At 46.6% G+C, this 16,358-nt stretch overlaps 1 protein-coding gene across 1 annotated transcript in view; it reads right to left on the reverse strand.

The window, feature by feature from the left end:
- Window positions 1–3,334, reverse strand: part of Ice1 (interactor of little elongation complex ELL subunit 1) — a 48,356-nt gene extending 45,022 nt beyond the window's left edge. Inside the window, exon 1 of the mRNA XM_042695222.1 lies at window positions 3,135–3,334. Within this exon, the coding sequence (XP_042551156.1) occupies window positions 3,135–3,218 (84 nt within the window). The 5' untranslated portion in view covers window positions 3,219–3,334. The remainder of the gene's footprint in view (window positions 1–3,134) is intronic.
- Window positions 3,335–16,358: the final 13,024 nt, after the last annotated feature.

Genomic DNA, 16,358 nt, shown 5'->3' on the forward strand with positions numbered 1-16,358 from the left:
TAGTAGAACCAATGCTAGGGTTTCTCTCTCATGCAAAAGTTTAATACAGGTATAAAATACAATCCCTGCTGTGGCAATAGACAGCAGATGCAGAAATAGCTTTCCTAAAAGTGATTATCTAACTAACTAATTGTTTCTTCTTTCATTTTTATTCTTTTCAATACTGGGTGGCTCTATAATGTATTCCCGGCTTGTTTACCTTTGCTTTTCTCTTTCTCCACGTCCACCTTCAAGGGCTACTCATTAGCTAGGTGGTTCTCAGTTTAGCTAACACAATATATTCCTTCATTCTTCTTCCTCCTACTTCCAACTCCCAGTAAAACTCTCCCAATAAATGTCTCCATCGAAACTGGCTTCCTCTATACTTCCTTACAAGTAGAATAGACCATCTAAAGGACCCAGTACTCCACAAAGAATAAATGAAAAAAATGGCTGAAAATCCAGGTCCTAATGTCATTCCTAAACATCAGTCCTATATCTCTAACACACCTTCTGACTTGTCTTGCTTTTCCTTTCGCCTTCTACTACAGTTCTCAAGGTCATTCATATTTTAAGTCTCTACCCCTTCCATTTTCCAAAAACCAGAGTTATCTTCACTTTCTCCTATTCAGAACCACTGTTTACTTCATTCTCATTTCCATCCGCCTTCAACTAATTTGGGCTTTTATTACACTAGAATGTATTGGCAAAACAATTTATCTCAGTTGTATACTCCTCCAGCTCAGCCTCAACACCAAGCACTGTAAAGCTCCATCACTCAAGAAAACTGACAGAAGTACAAAACTTCATAGTGGCCACCACTCAACGTTCTCTGTCATCGGAAGGCACCTATTCTTCCAGTCTCATGTGTCATACAGTTAAGGAGTATGCTGGAGACATCACTCACAATGGCTACCCCTTTCCACTAAAAAGACATTCCAGTTCCAGGCAAACAGAAACCAACATACAACCCAAAGTCTAATCTAGAGGGGCGATCTGCACACTAAGGCCCTCTTAACTGTTACAAAGTTTTAATGGAACACAGACACACAGACTATTTTATATATTGCCTATGACTGTTTTCACACTTCTGTAGCAGAACTGAGTAAACCGAGTACAAGTCCTCAAAGCCTAAATACTTATTATGATCCTGTACCATACAGAATGTTTTACATACTCTGGATGTAACTAAAACATGACTTCATCAATTGCTGTTTTGAGAACCAACAGTGGCATGATGGTAAGAAAGAAAATCAATGCGAAGATCTCTAGGTAACAGGTAAGAGGGGTTCTGACCATGGGGTAAAAAGTGAAAATGGTGGTAAGTGGGGAGATGTGGGGGGAGAGAACGGAGGACTCCAGAGAAGCAACAGTAAAAGCAGGCTGCCAGGGAAAAGAGGCAGTAAGGGTGGCATCCAGTTTCAGGCTAACCATCCTGAGGGACATCACTTTTAACAAAATGCTGGTAGACATGTTCATGAAGGAAAATCAACCCAAGACTGAAAAACACACTTCACATCCACTGTCTTCCAGCAAAACACCTCCAATGGCTCATCATCCCATTCCAAAAGCCAGTCACACCCTCACATAACCAGCCCTGCTCTTACACTTATAATCTCACAAAACCCAAACATCCATGCTCTCCAGACCTGCTGGCCTTCTTGGTCTTCCCAAGGAACTGGGCAAGCACTACTCCATCAGCGCTGCATACTTGAGACTTCCAGTGACAGGGTTTTTCTCCCAATACTCTAACAGAGCACATTCTCTCACCCCACAGCTCAATGTTAGCTTTCCTAGGACTGCTGAAATTCCAACAGCCACTGCCCTTTTTCTTACCCGTGCATGCCCTCTTTTTCTTGTCTGTTTATCACTGATATATTTACTATCTTCTAACATTAACTTCTTTGTCACCCCACCTATGAGAAATGATGCTCCAAGAGATCGAGAATCTTCTAGGCCTAACAGCAGGGGATCAATATTTGCTGAATGAATAAATTAATAAATATGACTCGAGATTCAGAAGATTTTCACCTATGTTTCTGAGAGGTATTAAGGTATTGAGGATAAGATCGCTACACAAGGCAGCCTAACTAAGGCAATGAACCGACTCTTGGGTTTGTTCTACCCAGAGTGCCAGCGTTGAGCCCTCAATCTCCTGCTCCTAACCATTTGTAAATATGTGTGGAGTCACTTGAGACACTGCACTTAAAATAAAAGCCACACTTCCCATGATGGCCATCTAGTCTGTGACTCTTTCTACCCTCTCCTCTGCTCGTGCCACACAGACCAAGTTCTTCTAGTCAAAGGGACCCCTGCCCTCCTCACCACCTCAGTCTTTCCACCTGTTAATCCCCCTTCCCAGAAGGTTCATTCCGCACCTGCTAGGGCATTCAGCAATGATCAGCAGCAATTCACTCCAACATCTGACTGTCACTGCCTCCGAGACTCGGCACCTGACCACCCCCGCCAAGAGGCAAGACCACCATCCCAACATCCTCTTATATTTCCTTCCCAAACACCATAAAGGTCTTCCTTATGAAAGGTGATGTCCACCTGCTTCACCACAATGTTCACCGTGAAGACAGTGTGAAGGAGGCTCCGCCTTCAGACAGCTAGCTGGGGGCGTCGCTGGAAATAAGTACTGGGGGCTGTTCCCACTGCTCCCTGAGGATCTGCAGCTAGACTGCCAATCCGGTGTAAAGAATAAACAATCCACGCCGCTGCTGTTACAAACTATACCTCCAGATGCTTCTGATTCTTTTAGTCCTGCAATTAACGAGTCAGTTAGCTTTATAAATTAAGTTTGGGATTATACGCCGGACTGCGGTTCCAAACGTGGAACCAGACAATCCACGCACGCCACCTAATACCCTGCCTGCGAACAGCACACATTCAGGAGGGGGCCGGCGGTGCACGGCCTTCTCAGAAGGGCAAATCTCCTCGGCCCTCCACCTGTCACTCGCCGGCCCCGAAAGCCCTGGGGCTGGGTCGGGACACCAGGGCCCCCGGATCGTGCGCGTCCCGCCCCCTCCCACCCCGCAAGGCCGCATCCCGGGGAACGAATTCCGGATGCAAAGCCCAAGCAAGGCCTCGGGAACGGTCCCCACAACGACGCGGGGGAGCGCGGGCGGGCGCCGGCGCGGGGACGCGCGTACCTGCTGCAGAGAGGCGCAGCCCTGGCACTGCGCGAGGTCGGCCGCCGTCCCGGGCGCCGCCGAGTGGGTCTCGCCCGGCATCATGGTGCCGCCCTGGGCCCGGGGCACGCGCGCCTCAGAGACCCACGGCGTCCGCCCTGCTCCGCCGCTGCTGGTGCCGCCGCCGGGGCCGCCGCCTGCCGGGCCGCTCCCCGCCGGCGCCGGGCGGGTCCATCCGTGCACGGACGTCCCCGTGGAGACGACGAGGCGCCCCGCGGGCCGCAAGCTCCGCCAGCACCCGGGAGAAACGCGACCCGGCGGCCCCCGGCGCGACGCGCCCCGGCTAGGACCCCGCCCCGCCCCGGCCGGCCCCGCCCCTCGCCGGGCGCGGGGCTGCCCGGCCCAGTGCCTGCACAGAAGACGCGGGGCGCCTCGAGGCGCGGCGGAAAGACGCCGGAAAACACAGACGGCCAGGGACAGTAGAGGCACCACACGTTCAGCCCCTCGCCGAAGGTGGCTCCTTTATGGACGGCTCACCGCGAGACAGGCTCTGAATAGACACCTAAGGGGCCCGGCCGTGAATGGGGTGACTCGCGATGACGTCAGAGGCGCCGGCCGGAGCGGGAGCACCCCCTCCCCCGGGCGGGGCAGGAACGCGCACGGTTTACAACCGCGTAACGCGCCCCGAGTGCGGCGGGGCCGGGTGAGGGGCGGCAGGGTGGCCGGGACGGAGGGGAGGACGGGGACGGAGGGGGCGCCGGCCCGGGCGCGGAGCTGCTCCGCGGCCTGCGCTGGTGGTGGTTGTGCGCCTGCGCCCGGGCTCGCCGTTGCCGCGTGTCCAGCTGTCATCCGGTCCCCAGCCCGGCTCGCGGTCCGCACCGGACCCCGCCTGCAGCCCGGGCCGGCGCCGCGTCCCCGCCACCCGCCCACCCGCCGGCAAAGGGAGGCCGGGTTCCCTCGGTGGGTGAAAGGCTTCAGGCCCGGACACGCCCGAGATTGGGTCTTCCTCAGGCCTGTCCTCACAGCTGGACCAGTTCGGAATAACCACACCTTATCCCCACCCACAGTTGCACGGGACACCTGTGGCTGCCCGGTCCTTTAAACCATTCGACGGGAGCCTGAAAATGTCAACTGCGCCTCCAGATCGCACCAGGCTTTTCCATCTGGAAACAGACCAGACAAAATCCAGGGCTACAGATACGAAGCAAAACCTTTCTGAATATGTGCACTAGGCATTAGAACTCAATGACAGGCAAAGGTCATAGAAATTTGGCGGAGTGAATTTTGCAAAAACCAGAATGTTGCAGCAAAGCTTTGGGGGGTGGTTTTTGTGAAGGCTTGGTACATGAGACTGAGAATAGCTTCCGGTGTAAATAACTATAGGGTTGGAAATTGTGAGGACACGTGGATACATTGTGTCATGCCCTAAGACCTGTGAAAGGCTGAACTAAAAAGTAATACACTAGTTTACTCCATAGAGGAACTTACAAAGCTGAGCACTTAAGACTATTATGCGAATCTATTGGCTGCTTTTAGTCAGATTTACAGTGAGACTTGAATTGATAATAATGATAATAACAATCAAAATAGAAAGATTTGGAAACTTGGCAGCTTTGCCAGGGAAATGAAAAGGCTTGTTCATGAGAGGAGGAAGGAGGCCTTGCCCCACTACGAACAAAGTGGCCTTCAGGGACAGAGCGTTTTTAGAGACCAAGCTGACCACTTTTGAACTCAGTGCCTAGCGCCGCCTCAGCATTTCTCTGGCTGCTTTCATCTGACAAAGCGCAGCTACAACCATAGTTCAAGTGTAAAGCTCACAAGGAAGCGCCCCTGGGCTCCACGGCAGATAGAACACAAAAGTGGCAGGGTCACTGCAGTTTCCACCCACCCTGACTGCAAAAGAAAGCCTAGGAGCCAGGCAAACATTTGCCACAGCATCAAAGTACCCTTAGCTGCAAATGCACAGTGGAGCCAGAAAGGTTGGCAACCAGCTTTCCAGCATCTGCCACAGAGAGCTGCGGTCTGTCAAAAGGATCTGAAGAGAGCAGCTTCTGGGCTTTAAACTTGCACCTCTCAGAGCAGTGCTCCATGCAGCATCTAGGAGCACTGTCCCCACCAGGAGGAGGCCAGACATTAACCCTAAAAGTTAATGTCTGCCCTTGATTTGGGCTGATTGCTTTTTTCTGATTCTCAGTTTCTTTCTCCCCTCTGAAACAGCAGAGTTAGTGCTGTGTCTGTGCTGCTGTTGTATCTTGGACAGAGGTAACCTGGTTTTGACTTTTTGAGGACTCTGCACCAGAAAGCATTACCCAGAGAACAAGGCTTTGACCTTGAATCAATTCTGAACCATGTTGCGATGCTGGGGCTTTTTGTTTGGAGTGACTGTATGCTGCTACGGTAACCCAATGTGGGGGGAAGTTGGGGAATCTGCTGTCGTTTAAATATGGTTTGTCACTTCCAAAGCTCCTATTAGGGTTTCATCCCCATCCATCTCTAAGTATTTGGAGAGTGGGCATCTAACCTGACTCTGGCGCTTAGCGTGTTTGGGTGCTTTTGAGAAGTGGTTAGGGTTCAATGAGGTCAACAGGCTTGGACCCCATGGGATGAATACGGTAAGTATTAATGGCTTGACAGGAATGGGGGAGGAGAAAGATGGGGGGGGTGCACACGCGTGTACACACACACACACACCTTCCTCTTTTTGTCTTCCACTGCCCTGTGCTGCCCTGGGACCCTGCCTGCAGGTGTAACCTGTGGGCCTTGGACCTTCAGAACACAAGTCGAATGTTACCTCTTTATAGGACCTTACCCAGTTGTGGCATTGTGTTCTTAGCAACCCAAAATAGCTTAAGACACATCCTCAGGGGGAAGGATGCAAAAACACTTTTTTCTGTCGAACTGCCAAGAGAAGTGCTGTAATCCCGAGGAATGGACTTATGGGTTCCCATTCCCCGTCAAGTCTCAACACCTGAAAGTGTTTCCCTCTGCACTCCACTCCCGCGCTGTCCCCGGGCACTTGTAACCTGGGGAAATGAAGTCTTTGAACATAGTGAGGAGACATTTGGTTAAGTTTAGAAATACAGGATTCCACTGAGGTGGCCAATAGTCTATGAACTGGGAAAAACTCTAAATGGAATGTTTCTTATTCCTCTACATGCATTTACAAAAGACTATCTTTCTTTCCCTCAAGACATGTCTTAATGATAGTTTTGGTGCAGTCACCAAGATGTATTGTACTCATTAACATACATGTTGTTGAACCTCTTTTGTACAACTGAAGATAATACAAAGGAAATTAGGTGATCCCTGATTGGATTGATTTCCAGCCCTGTGGGTGTAATGCTAACATTTAGCCACCAGATGGTAATGTTTCCCTGTGTGTTTTAGAACAATACTCATGTTTGGTACACATCAGATCCAGCTTAGAAGGGCACTAGGGGCCTCTGGGACATCAATGCTCCAATGGAGTGCATTTTGTAGGAACCTCTTTGTAGTCTGCCTGTGCACAGTCCACCAGCGTACCCCCTCTGCAGCTCCTGTCCACCCACCCACCCCCTTTCTGCAATGATGCCTGGAGTTGTGGCCAGGGGGCAGCAGTTTGCTCCTACCTCCACGCTTCCCCTCCAACTGGTGTGAAGCCAGAGGGAGAGGGGGATGCCTGTCCCCGGAACACCCATTTCACTCAGAAAGCCGGAGGAGACGAATAGAGTTTGAGTACAATTCAAAACTACGTATTTAAATTTAAAGATCTGTGGTGCTGCACAGCCCACTCTCTTCACGGGAAAATAGACCCACACAGCTTTGGGATGGAGAGATATGTGACCAATGGTAATATCTTGCTGCAGAAGAATCTTCCTGTGGCCCTCAGGTGGAGAAGGGACTGGGAAGGGTATGCTCAGAGCTGCCCCAGGCTGAGGTGGAGGTGGGCAAAATAGAAGGGAGTTCTGGGCAAGGGTGCAGGTGCTAGTCTGTGCCCTATGTCCAGTCCTAAAGAAGAAGGTGAGGAAGGAACCTACAGCCAATAAGAGTCCACAAGTGACTCACTTGCCTGTACTTGCACAGGAGACCAGAGGACACCAGGACACTGGTGCCTGAGACTGGGGATTGGGTCTCCACACTGTGGGATGAGCCACTTCATTACTGCCCTGGGGGTCATTGAGAACTGTTCTATGTGGGCCGGTGAGCGGGACCTTTCCATGGACCCAAAGAACAGCCAAGAGGAAGAAAGGCCGGCAGTTGAACTGCTGCACAGTGACAACGGAAAGTGGAAGGCTGGAACTATGCATCTTCCATGTAGTCTCTCCGAGAACCACCAAGCTACAGAAGCTCAAAGACGTCTGGAACAGTCCCTACTGGCAGCCCAGCAACCAGGGGACTCTCCACGGAGACAGACACAGGAGGGAGGCGGAAGCCATGAGCCTTAGCTTGAACTCTGAGGCCTTTCCCCTGTGTGAGGTCTTACAATGGAAGCAAAGCTGCCGCACTTGGCCTGAAACTGCACATATGCGTATGCAGTCACAAAGAACATCCAGGAACCCCTAGTTGCAGTGTGAGGTCTGCCTGCCTTTGTTCTCACATTGCTTCAACCATTTTGACTGTTGTACTTGTCTTGCCCTATGGTTCCTCTTGTCTACGAATCAGAAAAAGGCCACTTTATCTTCAACTGTATCCTTCCATCATAAAACTGTAACGCATTCAGCTGCCTGCTCTCCCTGTTTTACTAAAACTGTCATTTCTGAACCCAATAACCGATCATCCAGTCTTCTCTTTCTAATTATTTTTAAAAATTGTTATGTGATGTACAGGTGGTGTAAGAGGGGTTACAGTCAGGAGGAAGGAGCACACTCCTTTTTGGACAATGTCAGCCCTTCCCTTGTTCTCTCCCAGTTTGTCCCTCCCATCTCCACCCACAAGTCGTACAGTTCATTTTCAGCATAGTGTCTACTGAGTACCACTGCTGCCTTTAGTCTTCTCTTGTGAATCACAGTTTCATGCCCTTCCAAGAGCCCTGCCTCTCCCATTTATACCACCCTACACTACCAGTGAAACTCCTAGCCCTCTCCTCTCCTACCCCTGTTTTCCCCATCCCTTAATCTCTCTCGCTGAACACCTAGGAACCAGACTACCTGAATATCACCTGGGTTTTTTCGTTGTTGTTGTTCTGTTTTATTTGTTGTGGTTTCTTGTTTTTCATTTTTCTGTTTTCTGCCTCTGTTTACCTTATTAATCTGTTTACCTGATTAATCTGTTTACCTTTCTCCTGTTTTTCCTCTTTGTTTCCTTTTAATTCTTTTTTCTTATTTGACAATCCGTGGCTTCGGTCTCACATCTATTTGTGAGTGCTTACATACTTGCTCATTTCTCCCAAGCGTATCTCCAATGTACCCTGACCCCATAAAATTTGAACTATTTCTTTCTTTCTTCAGCTTGCTTACCTCACCCAGCTTCCCATTAACCTCTTCTCTAAAACTTACCTTCCATTCCTTCACACACACGCACACACACATACACACACACACACACACACACACATACACACACGAAAATGTCTTGAATTATTCTAACAGGACTGTCCCCTCAGCATCCTCACTATGCTTCCTCTGGTTAAAGAACACAAAGATATCCCTTAAATCCACAATTTATCTAAGAAGATCACAACAGGAGCAGTAGCTCTTCTTTAGAACTTAACCTCAGCACAAGACTGTAGTGTACCGTCTACAATAATCTTTGGAACCAAGCTTTCTCACCCGGAGTATAAAAAAAGTCCTGCACAGTATCTTGAGCACTGAAAATGAAAAACTCAACTGATGAGCACACTCCCAGCATACACAAGACCCGAACCAAGCTGCAGAGTCACCCACTAAGAGCATTCAGGAGAATGAAACCGCCACACACTCTGGATAGGTAAATCCCAGAAAAAACTTCATGAAATTCATGAACAAATAAGACAGCATGCCACAAAAACTAAACCAGTAATGTCATAAGGAAGGATGTGAGAGTGAACATGAAGGAGAAATGTCCAGATAACAAGCTCATTAGAGTCATGACAAGAATTGCCAATGAAATAAAGGAACAGATATTTTTAAAACTAGATTAATTCCAAGAAAAGTTAAACAAGAGAAATCAAATGAACTTCTCAAACTCCTTCATGAAATAAAAAAGGCCCACTACCAAACTCATTCTATGAAACAAGTATTATCCTCATCCCAAAACCGAACACAAATGCTACAAAGAAAATTATATAATAATACAAAGAACAATACAAAGAAAATTATATAATAATAAATCAATCTCACTGATGACTATTGGTACAAAAATTCTTAATAATATACTTGCAAATATAATTCAGTAACACATCAACAAAATTGTACACCACAATCAAGTTGGTTTTAGGCATGCAAGAGTGGTTTGACCTACGCAAATCAATAAATGTAATGTATTACCTAAACAGGACTCAGAACAAAACACAAGATCATCTCAATGGATGCAGATGATGCCTCTGATACAATTCAATCTTTTATAATAAAAGCTCTGAGGAAACTAGGAATAAAGGGGACATACAAAAACTTCATAAAGCACAACGAACATATACCTGATGTTACATTAAATGAGGAAAACCTGCAATCATTTACTTTACATTCAAGAATGAGACAAGGATGTCCACTCCCCTCATTCACAGTCAACATTATGCCAGAGCTCCTTGTCAGAGCAACCGAGCAGGAGAAAGAAATAAAAAGAAATTCTATTAGAGAAAGAAGTCAAACTATCCCTATTTTCTAATGACCCAATCCTGTGTTTAACAAACCCTCTAGATGTGACAAATACATTGGGAAAAGAAGCTGTGGAACTAGAGCGCATCATACAAAGTGATACAAACCAATCTCAAAATACAAAATATTTTATATTTTTACTTGCATATGAAATCTAGAGTTAAAAGTCATACATATTCATAAAGCTTTACATAGTTATAAGTATGCAGATATGTATATATGTTAATATATACATATGAATATGCATTTATATACATGCATATAAATAGACATCCATATGTAGGTATACATATACTTTTTTCATGCATATAATTAATTTCTTATATGTTTAAATTTTGAAAATGAATCAAGAGAATATTCAGGAGGAGGAGAGATGAGAATGGAAGAGAGGAAGGTAAGTAACTTTGTATTACATTGCAAGTATAGTTGAACAGCATACAGAAACTTAAAAGCTGATGGTCAATAGGGGAATGAGAAGAACAGAAATAGACTCTAGTTGAGTGGGAACAAGCAGACAGTGTGTGCCTGAGTGCGGGATAAACAGGTTTAATGCTGACAAACTAGATTATTTGCAACTATGAAAACCAAACAAGGAAATCTGGCGGGGAAGGAGGGAGCTATATTTCGAGAAGGGGACGGAGCATGGTAAAGGGGGTGAGATCGGTTGGAAGACAGTATAAATGTGTGACAATGTGCCAATGAACCCTCCTTGAATATGTAGTATAAGTTAAGAAAAATCTATAATAAAAACTAAAAAAGGAATGAGAATTGCAGCAATCAATTTCTAATTGTGTGAAAGGTAATAAATTAAGTTCCCTTTTCTTTTTCTCCTTCTAGTTTATACAATGTAGATTAGCATTGAGTAACATCTCACTTTATTCTTCAGGATGTAAAGGATGATTTAATTAACTATTTATCCTTAAGTAGTGATTATGATCTGAAAGAATGGATCTAGAGGTGGAGCTGCTGACTGAAGGGACGTTAGATGGAATTGCTCACGAAGAACACATCCATGCTGGACAACTGCGTTTATCACGAACAGTTGGGGCACATCTGGGTCAATTAACCTCTTTGAGTGGCTCAATGCCCACCGTCCAGTCTTGCTTCTTCCCAAGGTACCTTCCCAGAGAGCCACATCGGAGACAGCAGCCCTCCCCCGTTGGGGGTGCTGTGGACAACGGGAGCTTCAGAGCAGAAGCTTTCCTTCCTGCAGCTCTACCAGGCAGAAGGGAGGGGGCCCTGGCCCTGAGAACAGGTCCCCTGTGGGCATGGGGTCCTGCAGCCCTGCTCCAGCATCAAGATTCCTCACAGACACCTGCAGAGGCCATTTCGGATGTGGGCCTCACCTGACACTTCGGTGGTGGCCTCAAGAAGACTCGCCTACTGCTTTGGAAGAGGTCTTCAGCCCCTCAGAAAGGCCCCCAGGATCAGCCTAGTGCCCAGCAAAGAGGCCTCCTCTCCATCAGCCTGTGGCCCTCCTCCTGCACCTGGCTCCTTCAGGCCTCATCTTAACAGGCTGCTCATCTAGCTGAACCCCTTCACACCCATGCTGTCTCCACACCTCCCTTCACCGGCTTTGAAGAGCGGTGACACATTCATTCTCTTCCAACTGGTAAGAGAGGCAGACAGATGAAAACCTCTGTCACTAAGCTCACCTAGAAGACAAGAATGGGTTCCACGTGCTACCTTTTCATTTCCCTTGTGTCTTTGAAGCTTTCTTCCCTACAGGTACATTAAAGCAGCCCTCAGTCCCCAACCATGCTATCGGTGCCCTTGAGTTCTGTCTTCATTCTGCGCATCTGCACACAGTATGACTGTCTCTCTCATCTCACCTGCACACCCCACCTCAACCTTCCTGTGCAAGCCTAACATTTCCATCATTTGTCCCTCGTTTATCTGACTCAGAATCCTTGCTCTTTCCTAGTAACTCATACAGGACTCAGCATAGGACAGATCATGAACTTCATCTCATGCTGTATTGTGCTAGCTCTTGGATTTTTTTCGTATGTCTTACACTGCTCTACTCTCTTTAACGTGTCAGCCATAAATCCTGAGAAACACATTGTCACAGTGTCTGCCATAAGTGTACTTCACACCAATTTGCAAAGCGGGTTTAATCCACAATCAATTCACTGACATGATTACTTGGGAAAAATGGATGGGAAACATAGTGCATGCAATGAACCCAGGAGGGCGTTGTGGAATACTTGAAGTTCTACTGTCAGCACAGATAGGTATGTCTTGTGTGTATGAAAATATTGCCCACTGCTGTTTCAGATTTTCTTCCCCAACATGGGATTCATGTGTTGACTCACTGAACAGGAATTCTGAGAAGTTCAGTGGGTGTTCATGAAGCACCTTGTTTTCCAAAGATAAATGGCAACCTGAAGAGTAGAGTTTAATTTTCTCTGTGAACAACTATGTTTAACTCATGGATTTAAAATTTGACAAAAGCAAAAGGAATCCTATAAATTTTAAACCTGACAAATATGATCTACTATCCTCTAACCAAGTGGTACTAATTTAGTAAAGGAAAAAAATCGTTGTTCCTGCCAGAGTTTATGTTTTTAATTCACTTATCTAAAAGTCTTCGCTGTGGGTTTTTTTTTGGAGGGGAAATTCCTGTTTTACAGTAGATTTGATGAAACTCCCATGTGTTGTAGCAGGATTTCCTCATCTAAACATTGCCTCCGGGAAAACTGAGGCTTAAGTGAGAATTCACCCATTCCTGACCAACTTGCATTCACTGGGCAGTGTGGACTAGGTGTACTCCTGCTCAGGTCTTGCCCTGGCGATGGAGGGGGTGTGCTCTGCCCCTTCACCCAGGTGTTCAAATCCTAGCCAGGCAAGCCCAGCAAAGGATATGCTGCCTGCTCTGAAGATACCTATCTATATATCTGAGTCTCTAGCCATATATCTCTATCTATAGATATATAGATACATATTTCTGGTCATATAATCATTATGTACAATTTTAATTGTTTTTTAACTTATCAGTATGTCCTAACCATGAACGTGTGTCTGTACCAGTGATGGCACAGTTCTTTTCTGAGGACTCGTGCTTCCCATTTTCTTTTGTTATTTTTTCCAAGACAGTCTTGTTTTTTGCCTTGGATTTCACTCTTTCTGTGTATGCTTCCACCATAGCTGAGATGCAAGCCATATGCCACTACGACCATCATTTTCTGTTAAGATTGGGTTTCATATTCCAGCAGCTCCGGCCCCCATCCTTATTCCCTTCCCCCACTAGCCTCCAACCATAATCCCTCAGATGTCATGCTTCTGGGTAGCTTAGAGTTCAGGTGTGAGTCCCAAACCCTGTGGTGCCATAGTTCCTAGTTGAGAAGCACAGCACCCCAGTTTCCACACAGGACCTCTATGTGGGGCCTGTGTGTGGAAGCCGGGCTCCTCAGCTTCCATGGTGTGGGTATTTGGTCAGATTCTTCTCTATGAGGAGCAGAGAATGATTATCAGAATCATCTCGGCTCACCCCTAACCCCAGAGGAAGTGTCACTATTACCACTATCTCCAATATCAAGTGTCTCTGGCTATCGCCTTGATTAGAACCAGTGATATAATTTCTTCTCCTTTTCTTTGAAAAAAAAAAACACTTTTAGAGATGGAAGGGATTGGGATCATTGGTTCAAGACCAACCTCAGGCAAAATGTTGGAGGCCCCATCTCAATCACTAAGTCTGGCGTGGTGGTACACACTGGTTATCTCTCCAGCTCCACTACAGGAGCGTGGCTGAGGCCTTCCCCGGGCTGAAACTTGAGACTACCTGAAAACATAGCTGGAGTAAGGAAGAGGATGAACACTTGCCTGGCAGGTGAGAGACGCTGAGTTCAAACCTCAGAAGCCTCTCGAAAAGTTACTTAAACGTCCTTATATTCTCCTTCGTAAGGAATTGCAGCCGGAGAGGAGATTCTCAGCAGCCTTCACGCAGTAAACAACCGTGGCTCTGAAGAGCCAGTGCCCTCACTTTACAAGGCTTCGGAATGCTTGCAAAATTCCTAAGTAGCCTTATTTTTAAAAGCTAAAGGCACGCCTTTCACAGGAACACGTAGTGAGCACACGTGTGAGATGTATCAATCTCCTGCACTGATAAGCAGCAGGCTCTCAGCTGACCCAGAGGGCCGCAAACTCACACCAGGAGTCCTGGAAGGAGCAGAGGAGGCGGCCATGCTGCAGAAGGTGCCAGAGCCCTTGGACTGGACTCGGGAGCTTCCTTTTTTAAAACACGTAAGTTTTTTTATTGTGAAAATACTGTACAGAGGGGTTTCAGCTACACGAGCAAGGTAGTGAGTACATTTCCTTTCAAGCATTGTTGCCTCTTCCTTTGTTTTTCCCCTACCCTCGCTTCCCTCCCACCTCCACAACTACTCCCCGCCCCCCCATATTGTTCATTTTTCAACATAGTGTCTTGTATATCTCATTGTTACAATGGGTCCGAAGCTTTCTAAGGCTATCAGATGATAACTTTGCCTTGCCACCAGACATGAGCCATTTGCATTGCTATTACCCTTCTCCACCTTAACCTGGACCCACACAGGTTTCTAATTTCTCCTACTCAGTAGAAAGCAATGAGGGAAACCACAGGCACCTTCCACCTGCCTCCAAGTTGTGATCTTTTTCTTATACTGTCCTCTAAGTATTTGTGAAATCCGCCCTCCCTTCCACTGACAAACTGTAATCCAACCAGCCCCCAAATATCTCATTGTGCCCATTTATTTCATTATCTGAGGTGGCAGATATATTTTCACAGATTTATTGGGCATTTGTGTTATAATTTGCTTTTGTTATTCAGGTCATTTGTCCATTTTCCTTCTAAGAATTCAGCCTTCCCTCGTTCATATAAGAATAATTCAAAGCCAAGTGCTGGTGGTTCACACCTATAGATTTAGTGACTCAGGAGGCTGAGATCTAAGGATCATAGTTCAAAGCCAGCCAGGCATAAAAGTCCATGAGGCTCTTCTCTCCAATTAACCACCAAAACATGGAACTGGAACAGTGGCTCAAGTGATAGAGTGCTAGTCTTGAGCAAAAAGCTAAGGGAAAATACTCAGGACCTGAGTATAAGACTAGGATCAATGCACAAATGCGCGCGCGCTCTCTCTCTCTCTCTTACATACACACACACAAATACTTCAAGTCATTTGTCTTTTATGAATATTGCAAGTATTTTCTTCTAAAATTTCTTTGACTTTTAAAGCATGTTTTTCTTTAATATGGAAATTTATATGTAGCATAAATCATCAGCTCCATCACCATTTCCTTTTATGGCTTCACTTCTGGGATTAGATAGAAATGTTCTTTCTCAGCCCCAGGACTAAATATTTATGTATGCTTTTTCCTACTATATTAGAGGTTTTATTTTCTATCTAGATTTGTATTGCATTTGAAATTCATTTAAAATAAGATGAGAGCAAGTGATATAACTTTTCTCCCCAAAGAGTCAGCCAGTTCTCTTGCTATCAGTTCTTGCATAATTCATCTTTGATGTCATTGCTGCTTACATGTGAAGTCTCTGAGCCTTGCTGAACTGTCTCATGTATTCCCTGGATTTGGCTGGTGCCTTGGCTCAAAGCCACTGCGTGTAAATTACTCTTGATTTATAATATACTTCTTTATCTGATAGAACAAGTCTTTTTAAAAATGTCTTTTATTTGCAAGTGGATAGACTTTATTTTTAGAGACTTTAGGTAAGTAAAATTGTGCTGCTACCAGGGCTCGAACTCAGGACATTTCACACTAGCTCAATTTTCTTGTTTATGGAGCTAGTACTCTACCATTTGAGCCATATCTCCAGTCCAGAATTTTGCTAGTTATAGGAGATAGATTCTCTTCATACTTTTCTACACAGGGCAGGTTCTAATCACGATCTTCCAGGTCTCAGCCTCATGAGTAGCTAGACTGTAGGTGTGAAGCACCGGAGCCCGTTTTTGTGTATTGTATTTTTAGGGACAGTGCATTTTCTTTCTCAGGTGAAGTACTTCCCTACCAGAAAGCTATTTTGACATCTCAGTGAACATTCTGAGGGGGTGAGCTTCCCTCTGGGCACTGAGCGGTCGGACCCCCATCTTGGGTATGAAAGCCCACTGGGGCTCAGTTCCCTCTGCCTGAGAGTGTGCAGGCCCAGGGCCAGAGGTGGTGTCCTAACGCGGGCTGAGAGTCTGACCGCTAGACAGCCTGCCGCGACTCATCAGCCCAGGGGATAGCGGGGCCAGTCCCTTGCCAAACTTTGTCCACTTTTTCTAGCCACTAAACACGTTTTGTCACTGTGGGCTCATGGGTCCCCATGACTGCACAGCGTGGGGAGGGGGAACCGCTCTCGGGTGGATGGGTGGGGCAATGCAGAGTGAGCACTGGGCAGAACTCTCCCCGTCAGGAGCCTCTGGACCTTGACGCTGCTGACTTCCTGACAGTCGGAGAACCGGAAGTTCATGGTACTGCACAACAAGAGGCAGCAATGGAC

This window comes from Dipodomys spectabilis, unplaced genomic scaffold, assembly GCF_019054845.1.
Source record: "Dipodomys spectabilis isolate Male_0828 unplaced genomic scaffold, ASM1905484v1 ptg000179l, whole genome shotgun sequence".
Taxonomy (NCBI): domain Eukaryota; kingdom Metazoa; phylum Chordata; class Mammalia; order Rodentia; family Heteromyidae; genus Dipodomys; species Dipodomys spectabilis.